The 21405-nt window shown below is 49.4% G+C and overlaps 1 protein-coding gene across 3 annotated transcripts in view; it reads left to right on the top strand.

The window, feature by feature from the left end:
* Positions 1-21405, top strand: part of MAP3K20 (mitogen-activated protein kinase kinase kinase 20) — a 193851-nt gene that overhangs the window by 146760 nt on the left and 25686 nt on the right. For all 3 annotated transcript variants that reach the window (XM_075529211.1, XM_075529209.1, XM_075529212.1), the window contains exons 12-16: positions 1527-1571; positions 3745-3775; positions 3869-4008; positions 8825-8887; positions 9875-9967. In XM_075529211.1, coding sequence (XP_075385326.1) covers positions 1527-1571; positions 3745-3775; positions 3869-4008; positions 8825-8887; positions 9875-9967 — 372 coding nt within the window. The remainder of the gene's footprint in view (positions 1-1526; positions 1572-3744; positions 3776-3868; positions 4009-8824; positions 8888-9874; positions 9968-21405) is intronic.

Below are 21405 nucleotides of genomic sequence, written 5' to 3'. Positions count from 1 at the left end.
TAATTACATATTGTTTTTGTGATGAATCACTATGCTGTCATGATGTTCCATTTGTAACACTGAAACTACATCCTACGTCAGATATTTACATGACGATTCATAACAGTAGCAAAATGACAGTTATGAAGTAGCAACAAAAATGTTACGGTTGGGGGTCACTACAACATGAGGAACTGTATAAAAGGGTCATAGCATTAGGAAGGCTGAGAACCACTGAATTAGGGTAACTGAAACCTCTCGTTTGCTTTAAAAATTAGTAAACTCATACAAAGACCTCAAAGTGAATTCAGCCTGGAGAGCAGCTTCGAGGTCTTAAACTACTTTGTGTCTCCCTGGTGAGAGAGGCCTAAGAACAGATCTGTTGTGGGTGGACATTTAGTTCTTCCTCCTAACTGACTGTATTCTGGGAACTTGGTCTCTGAGTAATGTTAAAAGAGACAGATAAAGAAATCGCAGTAAGAATAATTCCCCAGAACTCCACCCTGGCCCAGTGGAAAGGCAACAGGCGAGGTTGGGGAAGCTGGATTTCAAAGCCATGGCACCTGGAGCTTCTCTCCCAAGGCTCCCTTCTCGGTGCTGACCAGGCAAGTGACAGTCTCCTTCCCATTCACTTCCTTGTCTCTACAGGAGGGTGTTGGGACCTACCTGCAGAGTTAGGGCTGCCAATTGATGATGAGATTCCCCGACAGGAGTTGATATCAGTGGACAGGAGCCCTGTCCAGCTCCTTGGGAGAAAGAGGAAGCTTTCTACTCCCGTGAAGAGTTAGTCTTGGAAAGTCACAGGGGCAGTTCCACTCTGTCCCAAAGGGTCACTATGAGTCAACATTGACTAGATGGCAGGGAGTTTGGGTTTTTGGTTTGTTTGGCACATAGAGTGAGGATGGAAGAAATGATCGTTGATAGTAACTCGTTACGGAGGCAGAAAGCCCCTGGGAAACGAAGACAGGAATCTGTTCGCTGTCTGTGCCTGCAGACGCCATCCTGCCCCTCCGCTGGAGGAACGGCCTTCTGTCCCGGAGAGAAGGAAGCTGAAGGCCACCTGCTGGGCGGAATAGCTCCCAGTCCCAGTTAAAGGCTTAAAATTGGTGACACATCTTTTCTCTCATCATGGTGAGAGCATGGCGTTCATTTCCTCCGAAGTGGCTTGCGTAAGCCATATGTGGGAACCCAGTGTGGTCCTTTGTCGGATCCAGGCCCCTGGGGAAAGTTGAGGAAAGGTTCACCTTGGTCATAGGCCGAAGCATCAATTTAACTATTCACTGGGGGGAGGGGGGAGGGAATGATGCCCCCCTGCTGAAACTGCTCAGAGCATTGTTACTGGAGGGATGTCTGTTGATGGGTGACTTCAGTGGCCCCAATCCTTCTCAGCACTGAGGAACCCCTCTCAAGGTCAGGAAAGGGCTTTCAACTCAACCTACAGGATGAACTGGATGAGAGCAAGCCAGGGGATGACGGTGAGAGGCAAGGGCATAAACCACAGGGACAAAGATAACCTTTCTTTCATTTCATTCACATTTCCCCCGCAGCTGCTGCCCTCCTTTGAGATCAGTGCGTGGACCGAAGACGACGTGGTAAGCTGTTCCGATCAATGTCACCTCTGGCCCGCGAAGGTGGCTCATCAATATGCCCTCAAGTTTACAACTGCAGCTAGAGGTGGGGCGGGGCCCGGGAAAGTCCTTTCGGGAGCATCTGGCAAGTTACACCGCTTTCAAAAGTTATATTTGACGCAATAGCAACTTAAAGTCAAACTCCACGCTCCAAGCTACTGTTCCCTCCAGCCTTACAGGATGGTTTTATCGGCTCCTGATCGTTATTCCAGATACGGTCACGAACACCCGTCACAAAATTCAGAGACGAGCCCAGTATGCGAAGTGGACGTGCTTTCAGCGTGTCTTAAAATGCAGGGGTCGGAATTGAACCCTGGAAGAAGACTTGGTACAGGCAGTGCCAGGCTGGGCCCGCACCCCCTGAGCTGGACTGACTCCTGCCCTAGGCCTGTTGGGAGCGTGACGTCTTGACTCTGGCCTTCCAGGCGCTCCCAGACGTGGTCTGCGGCTGTGGGCCTTCGCTGTAGTCAGAAAGCCTGGTGCGGCTGAGTCGGCCGGCTCTCGGCAGCCCCGTGGTGTCAGAGCAGAACTGGGCTCCACAGGGATGTCAAAGGTTGATGTATTTTATTGTTTAAAACAGATGGGTCCCCTGAGGTGACCTTGAGAGGATTTGACCAGCCCACCTTTCAGTTAGCAGTCAAGTGGGTTAACCATTTGCACTGCCCCGAGAAGCCACTCCTTTCTCAGGGTGTGGGTAGGCTATTTAAGTCCGGAGGGAGCCCTGTGCCCGACGTTTCTACTTTGCCCGTAGCGGTTTCTGGAACATTGAAAGGCGTATAAGAATTTCTGACCAAAGCCCTCAGTGCCTTAGGTCTGCGGGGGTCCGTTTCACACGCGCAGGATAGCATCGAGCGAGCGAGGAGAGACACACAGATGTAAAGCTGGAGGGATAGGCCCCCGTGAGAGAACAGACTCACGCGCCGCAAGGTGCAAGCTCACTTCTAGAAGTACTTCTGGAGAAAGCTCTGTTTCGCTAACCACACCTGGTTTGGGAAAGCAGGGTGTTACTCTCCCTGCCCTTTGCAGCCTCACGTCGTGGCCATTGGCTAGCTTCTTGGGGTTCTCCAGCGTAGGGAACCTTGGCCCCAGGGGCCTCTTATCACGGAGCCCCTGTGCTGCTCAGCTTCCCCTAGTGCTGACAAACAGAGAGAGGAGGACAGTTCTCTCTATGTACAGGTCTGGATGTACTCCCTTGATCCCCCTGTCGAGTCGGCCCATCTCATTTTCAAATCCCACCCTTTTTTTTAAGCACTAAACTCCAGTAGCTAATTTAGTCTTTTTTTCCCTAAGGTTATGTAGTTTCTAGGCCCTTCAAATAACATTCCAGGGTAGAAGGCTCCCCAGAGAAGCGGAGGGGCTGGGGCTGCCTCTCCCCTATCTCCCTTACCCTAGAAAGTGAGCGAATACCAAGAAAGAGATACCAAATAAGCTTCATGGGCTCGGGGCCACTGGGGAGAGGTGAGGCAGTCCTGGTTTGGCCACCAGGGTCAGGAGGGCGTTAGGAAATAGGATCCTCCCTGTTCAACACAGGGAATTCACGGTCTGCTGGTCCTGCAGCCCCTGGCCCCCTCTGTGAACGGGGGTTCACATCTGCCCAGTGGCTCTTGGAAGACGGGCCTGATGATGCAATTCTGAAGATGCAATTGGGGACCCTATGGACTGCCCTTCCATTGTGTAACGCACCGGGCTCACCAAGGCTTAGAGCTGCCCAGAGGCAGCTTCTTGGTGGCCCCCTCAGGACCAGCGTGGAGGGCTCATTCTCTCCGTTCCTCTGTACGCTGCAGTGGGGGGCCCTTTCGCTCAGACAACGGCGGGGTACACCAGTGCGCCTCAGTCACATGCATGGAGACATGCCATGCGTGAGAACGGCGGAGGGGATGTCCACCTCTCCTCTCCATAAAGAGGACAGCTCCCGCAGTCCCTCCCTCGGGTGCCAAGACTCCCCAAAAAGGAATTGCTCCCTGGGAGAAGCTTGAGGTTTTGAAAGGACTGGCATAGAAATATCCCATTTCCCCAGGGAGGTGCACCCAGGAATTAAAAATTCGTAAACTGGATTGAAAGTGTCATGCTGTCCCATTGAGGCTGGCCCCGGACCGTCTGTAAGTCTTCACCTCTCTGTGTGTCCTTTCGTTCACAGTACTTCTGGCTTCAGCAGCTCGTCCGAAAAGGCAAGTGAAATCACTTAACTTCTGAATTCCCAGAGGTGGCTTTGGTGGGCACCTATGTCTCACCTTCTTCTCCCTGCTCATCACCTCCCCCAGAGGACACTTCCGAGGAGATGATTGCGTACCCAAGCTTGTTCAAGGAGAACAACATCACAGGGAAGCGGCTGCTGTTTTTGGAGGAAGAAGACTTGAAGGACATGGGCATTGTCTCCAAGGGGCATATCATCCATTTAAAGGTACCTCGGATGCAGGGCACCCGGTCAGAGCATCTGTATTGAGAACCTACGTGTGGCCCTTCACGTTTAGATGCTGGCAACAGAAGCAGGCCGCTGCTGGTGGTTACAGTGCTGAAGCACTTCCGCCTGGTACAGCTGATAATCCCCCCAGCTGTGCCCATGACACAGCTCCTCCTCCAAACCAAGAGCCAAAGGGTCAGCCCCTGGATACACCTGGCGCTCACCCTGTGCCCTGATGGAGTTTTAGGTGAGTTGTTATTAGGTGCCTTTGAGTCGAGTCTGACCCATAACGACCACAGGTGCAACAGAGGGAAACACGCCTGCTCCCACAGCATCCTCACAATCACCCTTAGGTGTGAGTCCATTGTGGCAGCCAGTGTGTCACGTCATGTTAGACGCTCCTCCACTTTAGCAAGCACGATGTCCTTCTCCAGGGACTGGTCTCTTCTGATTTCGTAGGGAAGTTTAGTAGGGAAGACATACTAATTGTGCAGTAATGGTAAAATGACACCAAGGAGAGGTGGTTCCAAACTCCAAACTCACTGCCACCGATTCTGACTGTAGCAATCTCACAGCACAGGATAGAGCTACCAGCACGCCGTGGGTTTCTGGGACCGTGACTGTCCCTGTTGATCCAGGAGAAGCCTCTTCTGCAGGGCATCTGGTGGTTTCGACTGCCAGGGCTCCTTAAAGAAAGGGAGTTAGGGTGAGAAGACACTTCTCTGAAGAAGTCAAGAAGGAGCAGAGAGCTGGAGGACAACTGAGTGGCTAGCAGGTGGTGGGGCGGGCACTCCAGTCACCAAGTGAACTAATGACAGCAGTGTAGCCCCTGAAAGCAAGAGTAGACAGCCTGGAGCAAGGCCTTGGTGAGGAAGAAAGATTGCCACCCAGGAAGAGCAGGAGGCATCCCCATTTAGAGCCCGAGCTGCCAACTGTCTGTTAGAAATCTCCAAGAGCCGCCCAAAGTTACCCCTGGTCTGTGTGAACCCTGAGCTACTTCATTAAGTTAACATCATGGGGATTTCATTGAATTTGCAGACTCCATCTGAGCCGGAGCAGGCAGCCCCACTGCTAGGTGTATGCTAATCCCTCATTGAGTCCGAAAATGCTCACATTCCCCGCCAAAGTCAGTCTCCAATAACTTCAAGGCTAATCCTCTGCATTTGCGGCTGTTATTTTTATGCAGTTGAGCAGTCCGATGTGTTCGTTCTTGGGTTTTGTACTTGCTGAAGCCAAACAAGAATTCCTGGCATGTGTGCGCAGCCACTGTTTTTAATCAGTTTCTTTTCAGATGAGATGGTCCTCAAGCTAAAAAAAATCAAGCTGGCCCCCCAAACCTTCCCACACCCCCAGTTTGGGAGCCGGAGGGCTGTACAACACCGTGGCACAGTTAGTAAATAAACAAGGGAATGTACTAATCTGTAGTTTCACCGCATCCAAGATTCAGCTTCGAGGTATGGCTGGCATCTGTCCTTCGCTGAATGGGTGATTCCCTGCCTGGGAAGGTATTCTTGCTTAGATGGGGTATGGTATGAACAATTATTTCTGTCATACACAGAAATTTCCAATTGCAAGAGAACTTTTACAAATCTTGTCTTCTGTGGAAAAGATAAGATCCTCCTCACCTCCCTTTCCTTTCTAAAAAGAAGCAACCTGGGTTTAAAGATCCTTTGTGAGGAGTGGAGGTGGTGGGCTGTGATACTTGCCTCGCCAAAAGCCACATATAAGTTCAGTATCCCCATCCTTGGTCTCCATCAATGAGACAAAGTGACACCATGGCTACAAGAATGGGTTCAAACATGCCAAAGAGGCCACAGGACTGGACTGTGTTTTTCTCTCCGTCGTACATAAGGTCACGATGGGTTGGAACTAAAACCAAGTCAACTAATGACAGCAGGGTTAGCTCCTGAAAGCAAGTCCCAGGACAGTCAAACCCCCTCTGTAGTGTTTGGTATCATCAGCACAAGCAATGCCCTAGCTTCACTGCTCAACAAACGCCACCGAATGCCTAGCTTGTGAAGAAGACACAAAGGAGACTCCTACTGTTAAGGAAGTTACATCCCAGAGAAGGGAGAAAACATGCCCTTAATAGACTTTTTCATCATATGGTGTTTCTTGGAGGCAGCTTGGAGCGAAGGAGTCTCTATAGGGCAGACGTGGTGGAGACGGAGAGGGAGACCTTCATGGAGTGGGTGGCCCTTGACCTGGGTCTTGGAGGAATGACCAAATCTGCACTCGAGACAGCAGAAGGAAAAGAAAGGATATTAATCTAGGCAGAGAGAAAGAGGAGTTAAAGGAAACAAATAGACGAGAGCCTGCAGGGCGAAGAGAGGGGCTCTGAGGTGAAGAACAGAGAGCAGAGCTGCCCGGTGGAGGCTGGTGGAGAATGGAAATCGTGGCAGGTGGGGAAGAGCCGTGGGGACCCAGTCACACCCAACTGTGACAGCAAGTCACACCCAGCTAGAACAGCAAGCAGGGAGCTGGAAGTGGATCTGCTGTGGGGAGCATTGGAAGTGTTGAATGGGATTGTGTGTAGTCCACATAAACTATATCAGAAAGGGGAGACTGGATTTTAAGTGACCCATGATAATAGAGCATGTTCATGTTTCTAGAGTGGCCACAATGAAACATCACCAACCGTGGTGGCTTCAAACAAAATCTGTCCTCTCCAAGTTCTACGTACCGAAAGGCTGAAAGCAAGGTCCCAGCAGGGCCATGCTCCCTTTTAAGAGTTGGAGAGAATCTCTCCTTAGCTTCCAGCGGTTGCCTCAATCCTGGGTGTTCCTTGGCTTAGGGAGACATCACTCCAGTCTCTGGCTCCATCATCAGATGGCCTTTGTCCTTGTCTGTGTGTCTGTCTGCAAGTCTCTTTCTCCTTACAAAGATGGCAGTCAATGGATGTAGGGTTCCCCCTAATCCAGCGTGGTTTAGAGCATGGGTTATCTTTTAGCTAGACCTTCCAAGACATCAAAAGATCATATTCTAGGCTCCAGGTAGACATGAATTTTAGAGTCCGGGGCAGAGTTGGTCACCCAGTTGGTCTGGTGGAAGTGAGAATGGGGGGAGAGGGAGGAGTCACGGGGTAAGAGAACTGCTTACAGATCTGAGAAGGGAAGACAGTTACATTTACACCCTGACCCAGAGCACGGTGACCATGTGCCTTCAGAAAGGAAGCAGGTGGCAAGGGGCCATCAAAGCCATCTGCGTAGGAGAAAGAAGCCCACGTGACGATGGAGGCAGAGACTGGAGTGATGTCTATGAGCCAAAGATCACCAAGGATTGCGTCAACCACTAGAAGCTAAGAAGAGCAAGAGGTAGGAGACCAAAGAACAAGAGGAGTACTATGAAGGAAAATGAAGGGAAATGAGGAGCAAATGGTGTCGAAGAAGCCACCCCATGGAAATGAGACCCAAACCTTATTCAAAGGAGTTCAAGGTCTAAGAAGCCAAGAAACACTTGCATGAAGCAAACGCCCTTGTTGAAAAAGCCAACGGGGTGGAGCCTGGGTGATGCTTCCTCTCTTGGCCTGGAGGGAGATGAGGGATGGCCAGGTCTGAGATTCAAGACCTCCCTCAAGCTCCAGGGTGACGTCTCAAGTCAGCACTGTGGAGTCTGTCTCACCGCTCAGCAACCTAGACACCAGACCCTCCACCTTACTGCCAAAGCTGGGACCATCGTTGAGTGGCCACCAGCATGAGCTCAGCCAACAGGAAGCGAAACCCCAGGAGACTCCACTGCAGCACAGGGACTTCTGCAGATGTGCAGATCTGAGTGGGAATGCCATGATAACTGCCCGAGGTGCAGAAGCATCTTCAGAGAAATAACACTCCCAGCAGGCTTAGGGGGCAGCGGACGTTTTAAAGGAGCCCTCCTGGTACTTAGCAGAATTGCATCTGACAGAGACTTGCACGCATGCGCACACACACAACCAGACTGTGGGAAGGCCCCCTTCACTTCCTGCTCATTCACGAAGGCAGGCATAATCCGCCTGAATGGTGGATCTTAAAACTGGCATCCGGAGCACTAGTTCCTCCCATCTCTTTTTGGGGGGCCCTTGGTTGCCCTGCCTGTCCCTGGCTCTCCCCTGGGCCCGGAAGCCCTCATGGGGGAGTACCAGGCTTGAGAAATCGAGTTGAGCATGCATGCAGTCTGTGTTCGCTGCATTGCCCAGTGTCCGCAGCTCGTGTTTGCTTTTTAAAAAAAGCATCTGATTTTTTCACATTAATGTTTCTCACTCCCTTCATGATATGTTCAGTTCACATCTGAAAAAGCTAAGGTATACCTGATGATATGTTTTTTAAAAATAGAAGAAGGAATCATAATTTAAATTGTTCTCCTTTCCTTTACATTTTCTCTGTGCTCCCTCGGGGAGGGAGTGGTCGGACGCATCCCCACAGCCGAGTCCTCCCCACGAAGCAGTAAGCCCTTCGGAGAGGGTCATCTCTGGAGCCATGCTGACGGCCCCTGCTGTTCTCCCACAGTCCCCAGGGCGACAACTACACTGTACACACCAGAACATTTCCCTTGTCAGCGCCCTACTCTAACAGCGCTTGAAGAATGGTTTTATTTATTGCTTAGTCTGAGGTTTAGCATCTTTAAACTTTCTTCCTAGTCCATTAAATCATTACAAAGTCCCCATACGACTTTGAACCATGGGGTTTATGCTCAGTAGCCGTTGGCTATCAACATCCCCACCGCCGTTTATGAACTTCATGAATAAAGAAGGCCTTTCTGGGGGCACAATCATTTTAATCCCCTCTTGGTTTTATCAGGTCATTAACAAACTCCTGTTGCTTTCTTTCTCCTTCTTTTACAGTCAGCCATTGAGAAATTAACCCACAATTACCTCAACTTGTTTCACTTTCCGCCACTCACCAAGGTAAGGAAGGGTTTCTTCTTTCGGAAAGCCCGCTGCGTCTCTTCACCTGCACACCTGCCATCCACACCTCAGTTCGCCAGAGTCGGGATGCTTGTTTGAAGTGCAGCGTAATCACCCTTGTCCAACAAAAGGCCCTTTGAATGAAGCTTAGGATGTGCATACATTGAACACCCGTGTCGCCGGCAAGTTGAAATATTAACAAGCATATTCATGATAAGAACGCCACATCTCCACTTAGTGCCCCAGGCATGGAAGTGCCAAGTGGGCAGGTGAGGCCCTGGGGCCTCCCACCTGGCTCCAGGAGATGTTTGTCCAACGTCTAAGTCACTGGAGGAAACACACACACACACACACACACACACACACACACACACACACCGCCCCCACCCCAGGGCTCTGGACTTTGAACTTGCACAAAGTGGTAAGAGTTCGGGCTTCAGTAAAACATTAAGTTTAACATATTCGTCCTGAATTTCATCTAAAGGTCTCTGACATTCTTTGCTTGGAATCAGTAGATCCTGACGGGGACTAACTCCTTTCATTCACTGTCAGCGATGGTTTTCCATCTGTGAGCCTTCGAAGCTGCCTGTGCTCCGGGTTTGATCCTGGATCCACGTATGCCTCAGGGCGGCCTCCCTCCGTAGGGAATAGCTTGTCAACATCTTGAGTGTCGCGAACTTCCCATGGTGAAGGCTCAACTATATCTCCAGGCGCTAAGGGCGCATCTAGGGTAAAGGTACCCAAAGCCAGGTACATTGTGAAAAATGGTTAAGGCCGTGGCATTAGGCTTGCAGTGCGTGAAACAATTATGTGGCAAGGTTCTCAATCAAAGGATTAGTGGGTCATCTCTCTTGCTCTCTGTCGTGGTCACTTACAGCTTAATGAAAATGAACCCAAATCCAATCAGTTAGGATGGAAAAACTCGGGCTAAGAGTCCTGTAAAACTGAAATGGCAGCTCGAGTCACTGGTGCTTGGTTTTGGTTTAGGACTCAGGAGGTGAACCGGAAGAAAATGAGGAAAAAACAGTGAACCTGGAACTTGTGTTTGGTTTTCACTTGAAGCCGGGAACTGGTCCACAGGTAAGTCACCTTGAACATCGTGGGGGCGCGTTTTATCCAATATATTCTCTTCTATACAGCCAGGTTGTGTTTGTTTGTGCCCACGCACTCCCCACCCCCACCAGCTGGGAAATATTCTGTGTAGATTTGTAGGCTTTCTAAAATCGAATTAAGCTGAAAGGCTGCCAGCTGTCTCCATAATCCAATCCAGGGGTCTCTCTCTCTGGGTCAGCAGAAGGGCCCCGGGAGAGGCCACCCAAAGCCACAGGAGAAGTCGCAGCCAAGTGTGGGTGAGGTGGAGCTGGAGGGCTGGTACCTGAGTGTGGGTGGGGTGGAGCTGGAGGGCTGGTACCTGAGTGTGGGTGAGGTGGACTTGGAGGGCTGGTACCTGAGTGTGGGTGAGGTGGAGCTGAGGGGCTGGTACCTGAGTGTGGGTGAGGTGGACTTGGAGGGCTGGTACCTGAGTGTGGGTGGGGTGGAGCTGGAGGGCTGATACCTGAGTGTGGGTGAGGTGGAGCTGAGGGGCTGGTACCTGAGTGTGGGTGAGGTGGACTTGGAGGGCTGGTACCTGAGTGTGGGTGGGGTGGAGCTGAGGGGCTGGTACCTGAGTGTGGGTGAGGTGGACTTGGAGGGCTGGTACCTGAGTGTGGGTGGGATGGAGCTGGAGGGCTGGTACCTGAGTGTGGGTGGGGTGGAGCTGAAGGGCTGGTACCTGAGTGTGGGTGGAGCTGAAGGGCTGGTACCTGAGTGTGGGTGGAGCTGAAGGGCTGGTACCTGAGCGTGGGTGGAGCTGAAGGGCTGGTACCTGAGTGTGGGTGGGGTGGAGCTGAAGGGCTGGTACCTGAGTGTGGGTGGAGCTGAAGGGCTGGTACCTGAGTGTGGGTGGAGCTGAAGGGCTGGTACCTGAGTGTGGGTGGAGCTGAAGGGCTGGTACCTGAGTGTGGGTGGGGTGGAGCTGAAGGGCTGGTACCTGAGTGGCTGTTATACTCGTTGGCATCCTAGTGTCCTGATTCCGATTTCTTATGGAGAAGCAGTTTTATGTAACACAGGTAGTTCCCAGGTCATGAAGCAGCTAAGTCCCTGAATGTCTTTAAAAAGTCAGATGTGTAAGTGAGCCACAAAAGGTGCGTCTGACTCTGACAGAGCCTTCCCTTGCGCAAGAGGCTCTGTGTTTTCCGTGATCAGGGGATTGTGCTGACGAGTGTCTTGCAAGGGTTGGTTCCGTTGTTTAAGAGCGAGGACAACATGACAGGATGCTAATGGGCTCAGTGCATGTTTTTAAGTTGTGTGTTCGTGACCCAGGGACTTACCGTCCCCCACAATGCAACTGTAGGTGCATGGAACCCACACTGTCATCAGCTCGAAATAGGGTGGCAAGACATCTAGTCAACATGAAATCTGGCTCGTGCCTCATCATTTGTAGAGTCTATCAAAAGTTTTTGGCCTAGGTTGTATGTGAATTAGAAGTTTAATAGGTTGTTAATTTTAGTCACCATCAATGGATAATAGGTGGCCACTTATTGTGTACCAGGCCTGTCGTAGATGCTATTTCCCATTCTTTTACTAAGAAGGAAATTGGGAATCTTAAGAGCCTCATTTGTCTACGCCTTAGAGGAGTACCTAGTTAACAAGTAGCAGGAGAAGGATTTGAATACAGGCCAAGCTGTTAACTGCTGCCCGAGCCATCAGAGCCAAGGGGCCTTGGTCACACTAGGTGCTCTGGCAGGGTTAGGGTGGGCTCGGCGCTCTATCTGGTCCTTGACTCATAAGACTGTGCTTACCCCAGACCATCCCTGAGAAGCGATGCTTGGGGAAGGGCCTGGAATGTTCAAGGAATGGAGTTTCACCTGGGCCTCTTTCTAGACCTGACAGGAGTGCCTTACCTGCACTGCTGCAGATGCACTGATGGTTTTGATAAATAGATCTCTTCTCCCCGCCCCTCTTTGTTTTTGCCCAAGAACTTGGATGAAAGCTGTTGCACATCCAGGTTTCTTTTTATTTTTAAAAATGTTTTCCCCTTTATGGATAGATCGCTAGCTATTCATTCTTGTTTTAAGAAACAGCTATCGAATTGAGAGGGCAGTGAGGGACTGACTCTCTTCCTCAATAACCAAGTGCCCTTGGAACTCAGAAAATGACTCAGGATCACATCTCACCTCCTCCTGCTCCCAAGGCTAACGGACACAAAGGAAAGGAAAGGTCAGACAGGCCTCTGCCTTCCATTTTGACATCGACCCTCCCTTCCCGTGGCACAATTTCTGTGACTGGGTTTGATCATTAATTGCCATGCCCACCTTGTACTCACAGATGATACTCATAATTACGGAGTTTATTATGGCTGTTAACAGGTTACAAATGAGTTGAAGAGATGCTCAGGATACTGTTCCATCAAGACAGCTTCCCTGACATGCCTGCAGGCAGGCCTCTCTGGTCCTTAGCCTCTTCGCCCGGCCTCTGCCTTGCTCGGGCAATGTTACGAATCTCTTTGAAGGCTGCCAATGAATGGCCAAAGGGCATGCCACTCCACTGTGAACCTCGGCCTGAAGGCGTTCAGCTTTAATTCTACGGATCAACAAAATCCAGTTCCCCCAACGACGTTCCCAGAGGCACCTTACTCCACTGGCCAGCTTCCTGCCCACGAGTACTCATCCTGTCTTGCTCTGTGGACTGGGAAGTTCACTGTTTGGTCTCACGCTCTGGTTCCTGGTTCTGCTGCCACCTCTCTGGTGTCAACGCTACTTCCTGAGTCAAGGAAGTTGAATGCTCAGGGATCTTGTGGTCCAAAGGATGTTTTCCACTGCTGGCTCTTCTCAATTCCTGCTTCTAAGATGACTCGTTTTATACCCAGTATGATGGCACTCACAGTTTACCCTGTTACCCCCCCTCACAGCTGAATCAATATAATCAATCTCTTCCCCCACCTGCCCACCGAGACCCATTAGGAAAATGAAGATTGCTGGGTGTACCAAAGACGATGGCTAGAGGAGCCATATGAAACAGTTACTGCGTTGCTCCCCGAGATTCTGTAGTTCTTGACACCTTCAAGTTTACCCCATGGTCAACAAAAAAGTACTTTGTTTAAACCTCTCTGTAGTTCTTAGGTGATGAAAGACGAGGAGATGTTTTTCTTAGAAGGGTCTTGTCAAGAGAGCCCTCACCCCACAAGTAATTAAAAGAAGACTCAGTAAGGTAGACATGGAAATATCTATCTTTTGCAAAACCTCGACGCTGTAGATGACATTTATATGCGTGAGTCTATTCATGGCTATCACTGTGTAGCTTTCTTGGGTCATTGTCTATAAGGTCTTCCTGAGTCATCACAACTCTTCCTATTCTGCTGTTGCTTGATCATCCATCCAGAGGAATCATGCCATTCGTTCATCCAGCAGAACCTCATTGAGGACCTACTGTGTGCCTGGATCTATGTGGACTAGATGCTTCGAATACAAAGTCAGAGGATGCCACCTCTACCTGCAAAAAACAAACAAACAAAATACCCATAGCTTATGGGGAGAAACAGCGACTGATTAGTGACTGGTCATAGTACATGGTGGAGAACGTTTGCACCAGGTGCATCTCTTTAGAAAGCCAATGGATGAGCATCTGAAACAAATGGGAGGACAGGTGAGGGGCATCTTGAAGTTTCTCAGCAGCAGGAATGCCTGCGGTCCCTTTGTTGAAGCACTGGGAGTTATTAGTTAGGAACAGCACACTGAAGGCATGGGCAAGACTCAGCATCATGAAGCCAGGAAAACAGGGAATTCCTCTCCAAGACCTCGCCGGTCAGCTCAAGCATCCCTCCTGGGAGGACTTGCCACGGAGCAGACAGAGGAGTGTGATGGGAATAAAGGCCAGAGAGGTAACTGGAAGTCAGATAACGAACTGCGTTACACGCTCAGCTGCCTGTATTTGAGGGTTTTTTTTAAGCAGCAAGTAGAGCGCATCAGCTCTGTCGTTAACAGATCCCTCAAAGGAGGAGAAATTGGGAAGGGTCCAGGCTAGGGTGAGAAAGACCAAGGAAGAGGCCGTGGAGAGCACCCAATGAAGTGACAAGGAGCAGAGGCCGATGGGTCCAAGGACACAGAGGTGGAACTGCTCAAACGGTGTCACCCACTGGAGTCTGGGGTGAGTGAGAGGGAGGAGCCGGATGGGGCTTCTTGCGTGAGTACTGGATAGGTGATGTCATAAAATAGAAAAGATGCAATTGAATGGACAAGAGAACTTCAGAAAGCTGGTGAAAAATGTGGAATGAAAAGATAATGGAATTTCCCCGTGAACCTCTTGATGCTCCCCCATATTGTCAAAGTGCTAAGCAATGGAAAGCTCTATCGGAGACGTTTGTTTCACCATTCACGAGTCCAATGAAAGATGTGTTCTCAGGGCAGCCACTGGGAGGGAGGCAGGACAGTGACTGCATCATGCAGGGTACAGCCACATTTCCCTTTTCCGTTTGAGATGGGTCACCTGCTGACCCCTCCTGGAAAATCAGCACATCGATTCTAGAACTTGGGGTGTGCAAAGGGCAGGGGGACAGTCTTCTCTTGGCCTACTAAGACCAAACAATTGAGTTTGACTTGATACGCCCACAAGAGGAGAGAGAGAGACGTATGTTTTGCAAACATAAAAGGGCACGGGGCGCATGCTTTATTGTAAGACTTGCCAACCTTTTGTTCAGAGAATTCAGATTGTTATTGTTCTTCGTTTCATTTTATAACCAGATGGACTTTGGCCCCAGAGTGAAATCCCTTACAGGAGGTTGATTCACAGAACCTGGGAAGACTGGTCACGTCCGAGTGTCTGTCCCATAAGGAGACGAACACCTGACCCTCAGTGTACCCACCACATCCCTGTGCAGAACCAAGACCTGCTCGGGGCCAGCCCCATTTGACACTACAAGAGCTCTCCTACCAACGAAATGCCCTTAACCCTTTCCGCCTTGAAACAGCTTGGCAAAGACCATATTATGATTGGATCAAAGATTTCAATGGCAATTGAAACAAATAACGAGTTCTTCCTACCCATTTGTCTGACTTACATACAACCAGCAGTCCCTTTAGAAGCAAGGATGCCATCTGGCCGACTTCGGACACGTCGTTAGGAAAGGGCAGTTCCTAGAAATGGAGGTCATCTTTGGTGAAGTGGAGGGTTGCCCAAACAAGGGAACCCTCAAGTGAGAGGAACTGACAAAATAGCTACAAGAATGAGCTTAAGATGTACACCAGTACAGATCAGGGCTGGAAACACAGGGCCTCCAGGACAGATAGAGCCCTCGGGACCAATCATGAGAGTAGTGATACCAGAAGGGGAAGGGGAAGGGGAAGGTGGGTAAAAAGGGGGAACGGATTATAATGATCTACATCTAACCCCCTCCCTGGGGGATGGACAACAGAAAAGTGGGTGAAGGGAGACATTGGTCAGTGTAAGACATGACAAAATAATTGATCAATTATCAAGGGTTCATGAGGGAGGGAGGGAAAAAGTAAGGATACCAAGGGCTCAAGTAGAAATATGTTTCGAGGATGATGATGGCAACAAATGTGCAAATGTACTCGACACAATGGATGCATGTGTGTATTTGATAAGAGTTGTATGAGCGCCCAATAAAATGACTTAAAAGAAAAATGAGCTTAAGCACACTAACCATCTTAAAGCTGACACAGGGCTGGGCAACGTTTCCTTCTTTGAACGTTCAGGGCAACTACTACCTGCAACAGACGCAGCATGTCCACAAGGAACACGCAACATGTTTGTAATGGAGACAGAAAGTTTGGGTTCACTTTGTGGAGTTTATTGTTAATTTAAATAACGTATATTGAGAGAGCCTGGAAGCAAATGCCCATGGACTTGGCAGAATTGGGTCTTTCTCAGCCTGAGTGTTTAGGACTTGGGATGGTTTCAGTAATTATCACGTCCTATCACTGGTGCCCAACTGTGCTAAGTACGTTGCAAACTTGTCCCTCGTGTGATTACTACAGCCCACTGTGATAAGGGAGTATTACCTCCCTAGCGAGGAGCCCTGGTAGTGTAGTGGTTACCCACTGGACTTTTAACCTCGAGGTCAGCAGTTCAAATCCAGCAGCCTCTCCGAGGGTGAGAGAGGAGGCTTGCAGTCTTGGAAACACACCTGGGTAGTTCTATCTTGCCCAATAATGTCGCTGAGTCGGGATGGACTTAGTGACCTTCCATCGCTCCCATGAGGAAACTGCAGAGCACACTGGAGGGATCTTGCCCACAGTCTTCAGCTAGTAGAGCCACAGCTAGTCTTTCCCACTCCCAAGTCCAAGGGCTTACCCACCCACTGTCTCATACTTTGTTTAGGAAAGTATTGTGTCTCCCAAAACTGGTACGTTGAGCTGCGTTGGTCATTTTTTTACACTTACTAAGATTTGTATTTCATCTTTTGTGAGTTCCTTTTTCTAGTTTGTATGAGTTTCTTTTTTTATGTTGATCATTTTTGCGATGTTGTCATTCCTTTTTATTGCTGTAGTACTTCAGTATATATATTGTATAATTTATTATTTTTTAAAAATCATTTTACTGGAGGCTCTTACAGCTCTTGTTACAAGCCATATATCAATTGTATCTGACATCTTCGTACATATATTCCATCATTCTTTTCTAGACATTTACTTTACATTGAGCCCTTGGGTCAACTCCTCCTTTTTTCCCTCCCTTCTCCCCGTGCCCAACCCTCATGGGCCCCTGATAGATTGTTAATTATTTTCAAGTATCACACCAACCGCTGTCTCCCTTCCCCTCTGGTTTCCGTTGTTCTTCCCCGTGGCTGGGGGTGTGTGGTTCTGTGCCGTTCATTGTGATCACTGCTCCCCTTCCTCCCCACCTCCCCCCTACCCTTTGGTATCTCTAGTCCCATTCCTGTTCCTGGGTTCCATGTGTTGTGAGTTTTATCTCTTGCCTGTACCTATGTATGTGCTCCCATCTAGTCTGGATTGGGAGGTGGCACTGTGGTCATGATAGCAGGGGGTGAGGAGGCCTCCAGGGATCAGAGGTATATTGCATGACCCATTAGTGCTCTACTGCTCCCTGATCGACTCACCCCCTCCCTGTGACCCCTCTGTGGGGGGATGTTCCATTGTCCATAGATGAACTACCCCCCCCTCTGTTCTCACCAATGCATTTTTGCTTGTTTGTTTACTGTTTATTGTGAATCTTCTGATGCCCATTGCCCAGTCTCGATGACACTTCATGATCGCGCTGGCTGGTGTGCCATTGATCATTTTAAAAAGCCATTTCTGCAGAGCCACTGTTTTGGGTTTCATGGGGGAAATGCCTTGTTTTGTAATCAAAGGTCCTGGACATGACACAAAAGAGACTTCCCGAATCTCGGGTAACTTCACACACTTCCCAGGTGGCAACCTCCCTTCGTTGATGAAATACTCAGCTGCATAGAGTTGATTATTATAACTCTGACAAGCTGGCCCGTCATGAGTGTTGATTCTCAAATTACCAAGGAACAAGCTATCAAGTCGCCCAACAGTTTTCTCGCCGAGATCTTTTTACGACTCTGCATCATAAAAATTCAAAAGCAGAGTGAAGAGGGAGCTACCTGGTGAGTGCGGAGCAGTCGCCAGGTGCTGTCAGTTCACCAGGCCTTATTTCCTTCTCTTCCCTGTAAAGCAAAGGAAATCCGACTGGGAGCGGTTCCCTGTGCATGAAAGGAGGCTGTGTTAGGGGGAGGGAGCAGACACAACACTTTATCCCTCTCCATACCCTGGCTGCATGGCCTCCTGAGAAAGGGCCAGGCTTCTGGACACCAGCCACCCCCCTTCCAAAGAAGCACCACTTCCGACTGCCCCTTGAGAGGTGTTTTCAAGCAGCAAAGGGACAGAAGCCCCAAGCCATCTCACTGCCATCGAGTCCATTCTGACTGACGGCGAGCCAGTGAGGCAGGCTAGAACTGCCGTGTGGGTTGCTGAGACGGTCGCTCTGTAAGGGAGTAGTCTCATCCCGCGCCCTCCAAGAGGCTGGTGGTTTCGAACTGCTGGCATCGCAGTTAGCAACCCAGAGTGTAATCACTGGGCCACCAGGACCCCTAGCCAAGGGACTCAAAAGAAAAAGCAAGTAGAACATTGTAAAGTTGTATGAGCCCCGAATAAAATGTTTAAAAAAAAAAAAAGAACATTGTAAAGAAATGGAAGCCATGTTACCATGAGACTGGAAACCCCCACCAACTCACCGCGGCCCTCTAGACAGAATAGAGCTGCTCCTGGGGGGCCCGAAACGGAAACCCCATCTTTCACCCTCAGAGCAGCTGGTGGTTTCAAACTACTGACCTTATGGTAAGCAGGCCAACACGGAACGTGAAAGGCCGGGCAAAAATCCTCATCTGTGGCTGAGGCCCCTCCACTCCTTTCTGAATCAGCCCCTGGAGAGCCCTCCTGTTTCAGGTTAGACCTGCGCTCCCCTTGCCTGTCACTGACGGTGGTCCTTTCACACGTAGCCTGCCGGGGCTTCATTCTGGGTTACACCCCCCACTTTTCCGTAGGTCTCTGAGCCTTTGACCACTCGCCCCACTCAGGGGCTCCTGGGAAGTTATCACTGGTGGCCATCCCCCACCCCTCCCGCCACGCTTGTTTCTCGTGGTTAGCACCTGCTCCCCTCTATCACTCACCGCCAAAGAAATCAATCAATACTTATGCATTTCTAGGGATTTTATCTATAGGTTAAAAAGCCTGCTTTTTACAAATGCTCGCCACTTGTATTGTGCCACCGGGTCTTTATTAGATTGCTTGTAAAATGCTGCATTTAATAAGCTTAATTGAATCTCCAGGCTCTTTCTCAGAGCACTCTAAATATGAAAAACTGTCAAATAGAGCTTTTCCTCTCCTATTGTGTAATTTCTTATAAGTGGGTAGATGATAAACATGAATAAAATAACAGGGCACAAAGGAAAGCTATTTGTAAGGAAGTAAAAAACCCAACACCTTTTGTAAATTCCGGCACAGCTCTACAGAGCCCTTTTCTTTCCGTGGTTACGGCTCGGGCTTATGAAAAAAAAGTGTAGAGACGTGGATTTCTCATGAGCAACTATTCTCATGAGCAACTAGACAATAAAGGTAAAATTTACACACACATTTGTTTGTGTAACTGTGTATACCAAGGGAGCTTCGAATAGTTGATGGGAAAATGGAATGAAAAGAAAGTTTCTACCAATTTTTGAAGCCTCGTGCGCAGCGGGTGCGTTCTGTAAGGAATGGAAGTTTTACTGCTCAGCAAAGAAGCAAACCGCGGCTCAGGATTTTGCAGCTGCGTTGCTTGCTGGCGATTTTGATTACAGACTGGTGGTGTGCGCTGTCCTGGGTCAGGCAGCCCCCAGTCGAGCCCAGGCAGAATGAGAAAAGTGCTCTCAGGACACATGTCAGGACAAGCATGACAGACAGCGATGCGCAGGGGAAAGACCACCGTCCTGATTTATAGCTCTGCCGATTTCTGTGGTGTAAACACTGCCCAGACTTTCCACAGCCCTGACTTACTGACTGACTTCAGGGACCAACCCAGTTTGCTGAATGTATGTAGCCTTGGGAGGAGCGCAGTCTCGGCCCACTCTTGTTCTTCTTCGTCAGCATGACTATTTCCTCTTAAAGCAGAGACTACCCACTGTCCTCAAGCTGGCTGCAACTCATAGCACCCCTATTGAGAGTTTTCAAGTTGACCGAAGCAGCTCAGCTCATGTCCTTGGGTTTGAACTGTAGACCTTCCACTTCTCAGCCCAATGCCTACCTCACGGTCTCTCCAGGGCGGAATAAACCTGGTAAAACAAAGGCTTGCGGAAATTACAAGTAGACTTCTGCTGGTTACCAGCTGTCGAAATCGGTGTGATTGGCGCAAATGGACTGCCCTTCTGTTGGCTTCGGTCTCCTTGGGAGGCCGTTGTCTCCATCACGAGGGGGCTGCGAAAGGCTTGTCGAAACTTCCATGATCTTTTCAGTCCACTCTCCCATGACCTTCTGAGCCCCTTGTATGTAAAGTCAGAAATCTGGATTCGAGTTCATGAACAAGGCAAAAATATGGAGACCATGGTGGTCAGGATCACAGTATTAGGGTCTAGAACCAAAAGCAAACAAACTCTGCCATCAAGTAGACCATGGCTCATGGGGACCCTAGAGGACAGAGTAGAATGCCCCTGTGGGTTTCTGAGACTGTACCTCTGTCCAGGAATAGAGAGCCTCATTCTTCTCCTGGGTCCTAAGCAGAAGGGGAGGAAAATATCAAACAAAATTCAAAATCGGTAACAACAACAACAACAAAATAATCTAGGCCTATTGGTCTGATAGAGACTGGTGAACCCACCCCACCCCCAACACTATGGCCCTGAAACTTGACCTACTTCCTCTCAGGGACCGGCTTGCAGCCACAGACTATACAGGCTTACCGAGTGAGTAAGGAACGTGTTCCTCAGAACAGTCAACCGCTCAAGGATGGGACCTAAAGGGCATCATTTGCCCCAAAACAAAGTTCGGAAGGCGGAGCAGACAGGAAAGATGGGACAAATGGAAATGGGGAGCCCGGGGGAGGGGGGGGGAGGGAAACGTTTCAGCTAATGTCACAAAACGAAATGTCTCCATTGTTAAATGAGAAATTAATTTGCTTTTGGAAACGTTCACCAAATGACAGCCAAAGGTTCTAAGAGGGGGGAAGCGAGCACAGCTTTGCAGACAGAAGAACTACATTTAAACTTGTGATTGTCCTAGAAAAATGTTTAGGACAATCATAGGTTGGTGACTTGGTGGTGACAGCCACCGCTGTTCTAACAGAGGAGCTGCTGGCGTTGAGAAGCCGGTTTTCAGAAGCCTCTGGGGATGGGCAAGTTCTGCAGGGACGGGCTGCCAGTACCCACGGGGACTTGTAGTTTCTGAACCCCAAATCACGTCTTGGGCTTGACAGCTGCGGAAGGAGCAGATCAAGTGGCCTGGAGTTCAAAGCATTATGTTGGGACGTCAAGGACCTATGATAACCACCTCAGTCCTGGACTTCAGGATTGGGCTTGAAAATCAGCTCGACTGGTAAACAATGCCAGCGAACTAGAACAGCATGCTTTCTTGCTTTTTTAAAACTATGTTTCTTTATAGTCACCTCCAGGGTCGTAGAAGGTAAGAGAAGTAACCAGCAGGTAGAACAGCTATTAGATATGGAGGTTACCTGGGAAAAGTGGATTTACAACAAATTCCCTAATATTAAAAAAAAAAACAAATAGCAGTATTGGAAAAAAAACCAAAGCACCTTCTTTGCTGTTTAGGAAACCCACCCGGAAATGGAAGAGGGTCTTGATTCTCCAAAACACAATAGCAACGCTTACGATCCTTTTTGTCCGGAGGGAATCCTGACTATCTCCCAGTTTCAAAGAGAGGAAGGGAAAAAACATTTTTTTAAAATATAAGACTGGATTAAAAAAGAAGAAGCAACTCTTCCCAAACCTGTCACCTACCATCGGAAGCACT

This window comes from Tenrec ecaudatus, chromosome 13, assembly GCF_050624435.1.
Source record: "Tenrec ecaudatus isolate mTenEca1 chromosome 13, mTenEca1.hap1, whole genome shotgun sequence".
In the NCBI taxonomy this organism is placed as follows: Eukaryota; Metazoa; Chordata; class Mammalia; order Afrosoricida; family Tenrecidae; genus Tenrec; species Tenrec ecaudatus.
This window is presented reverse-complemented; position numbering and strand designations above follow the sequence as displayed.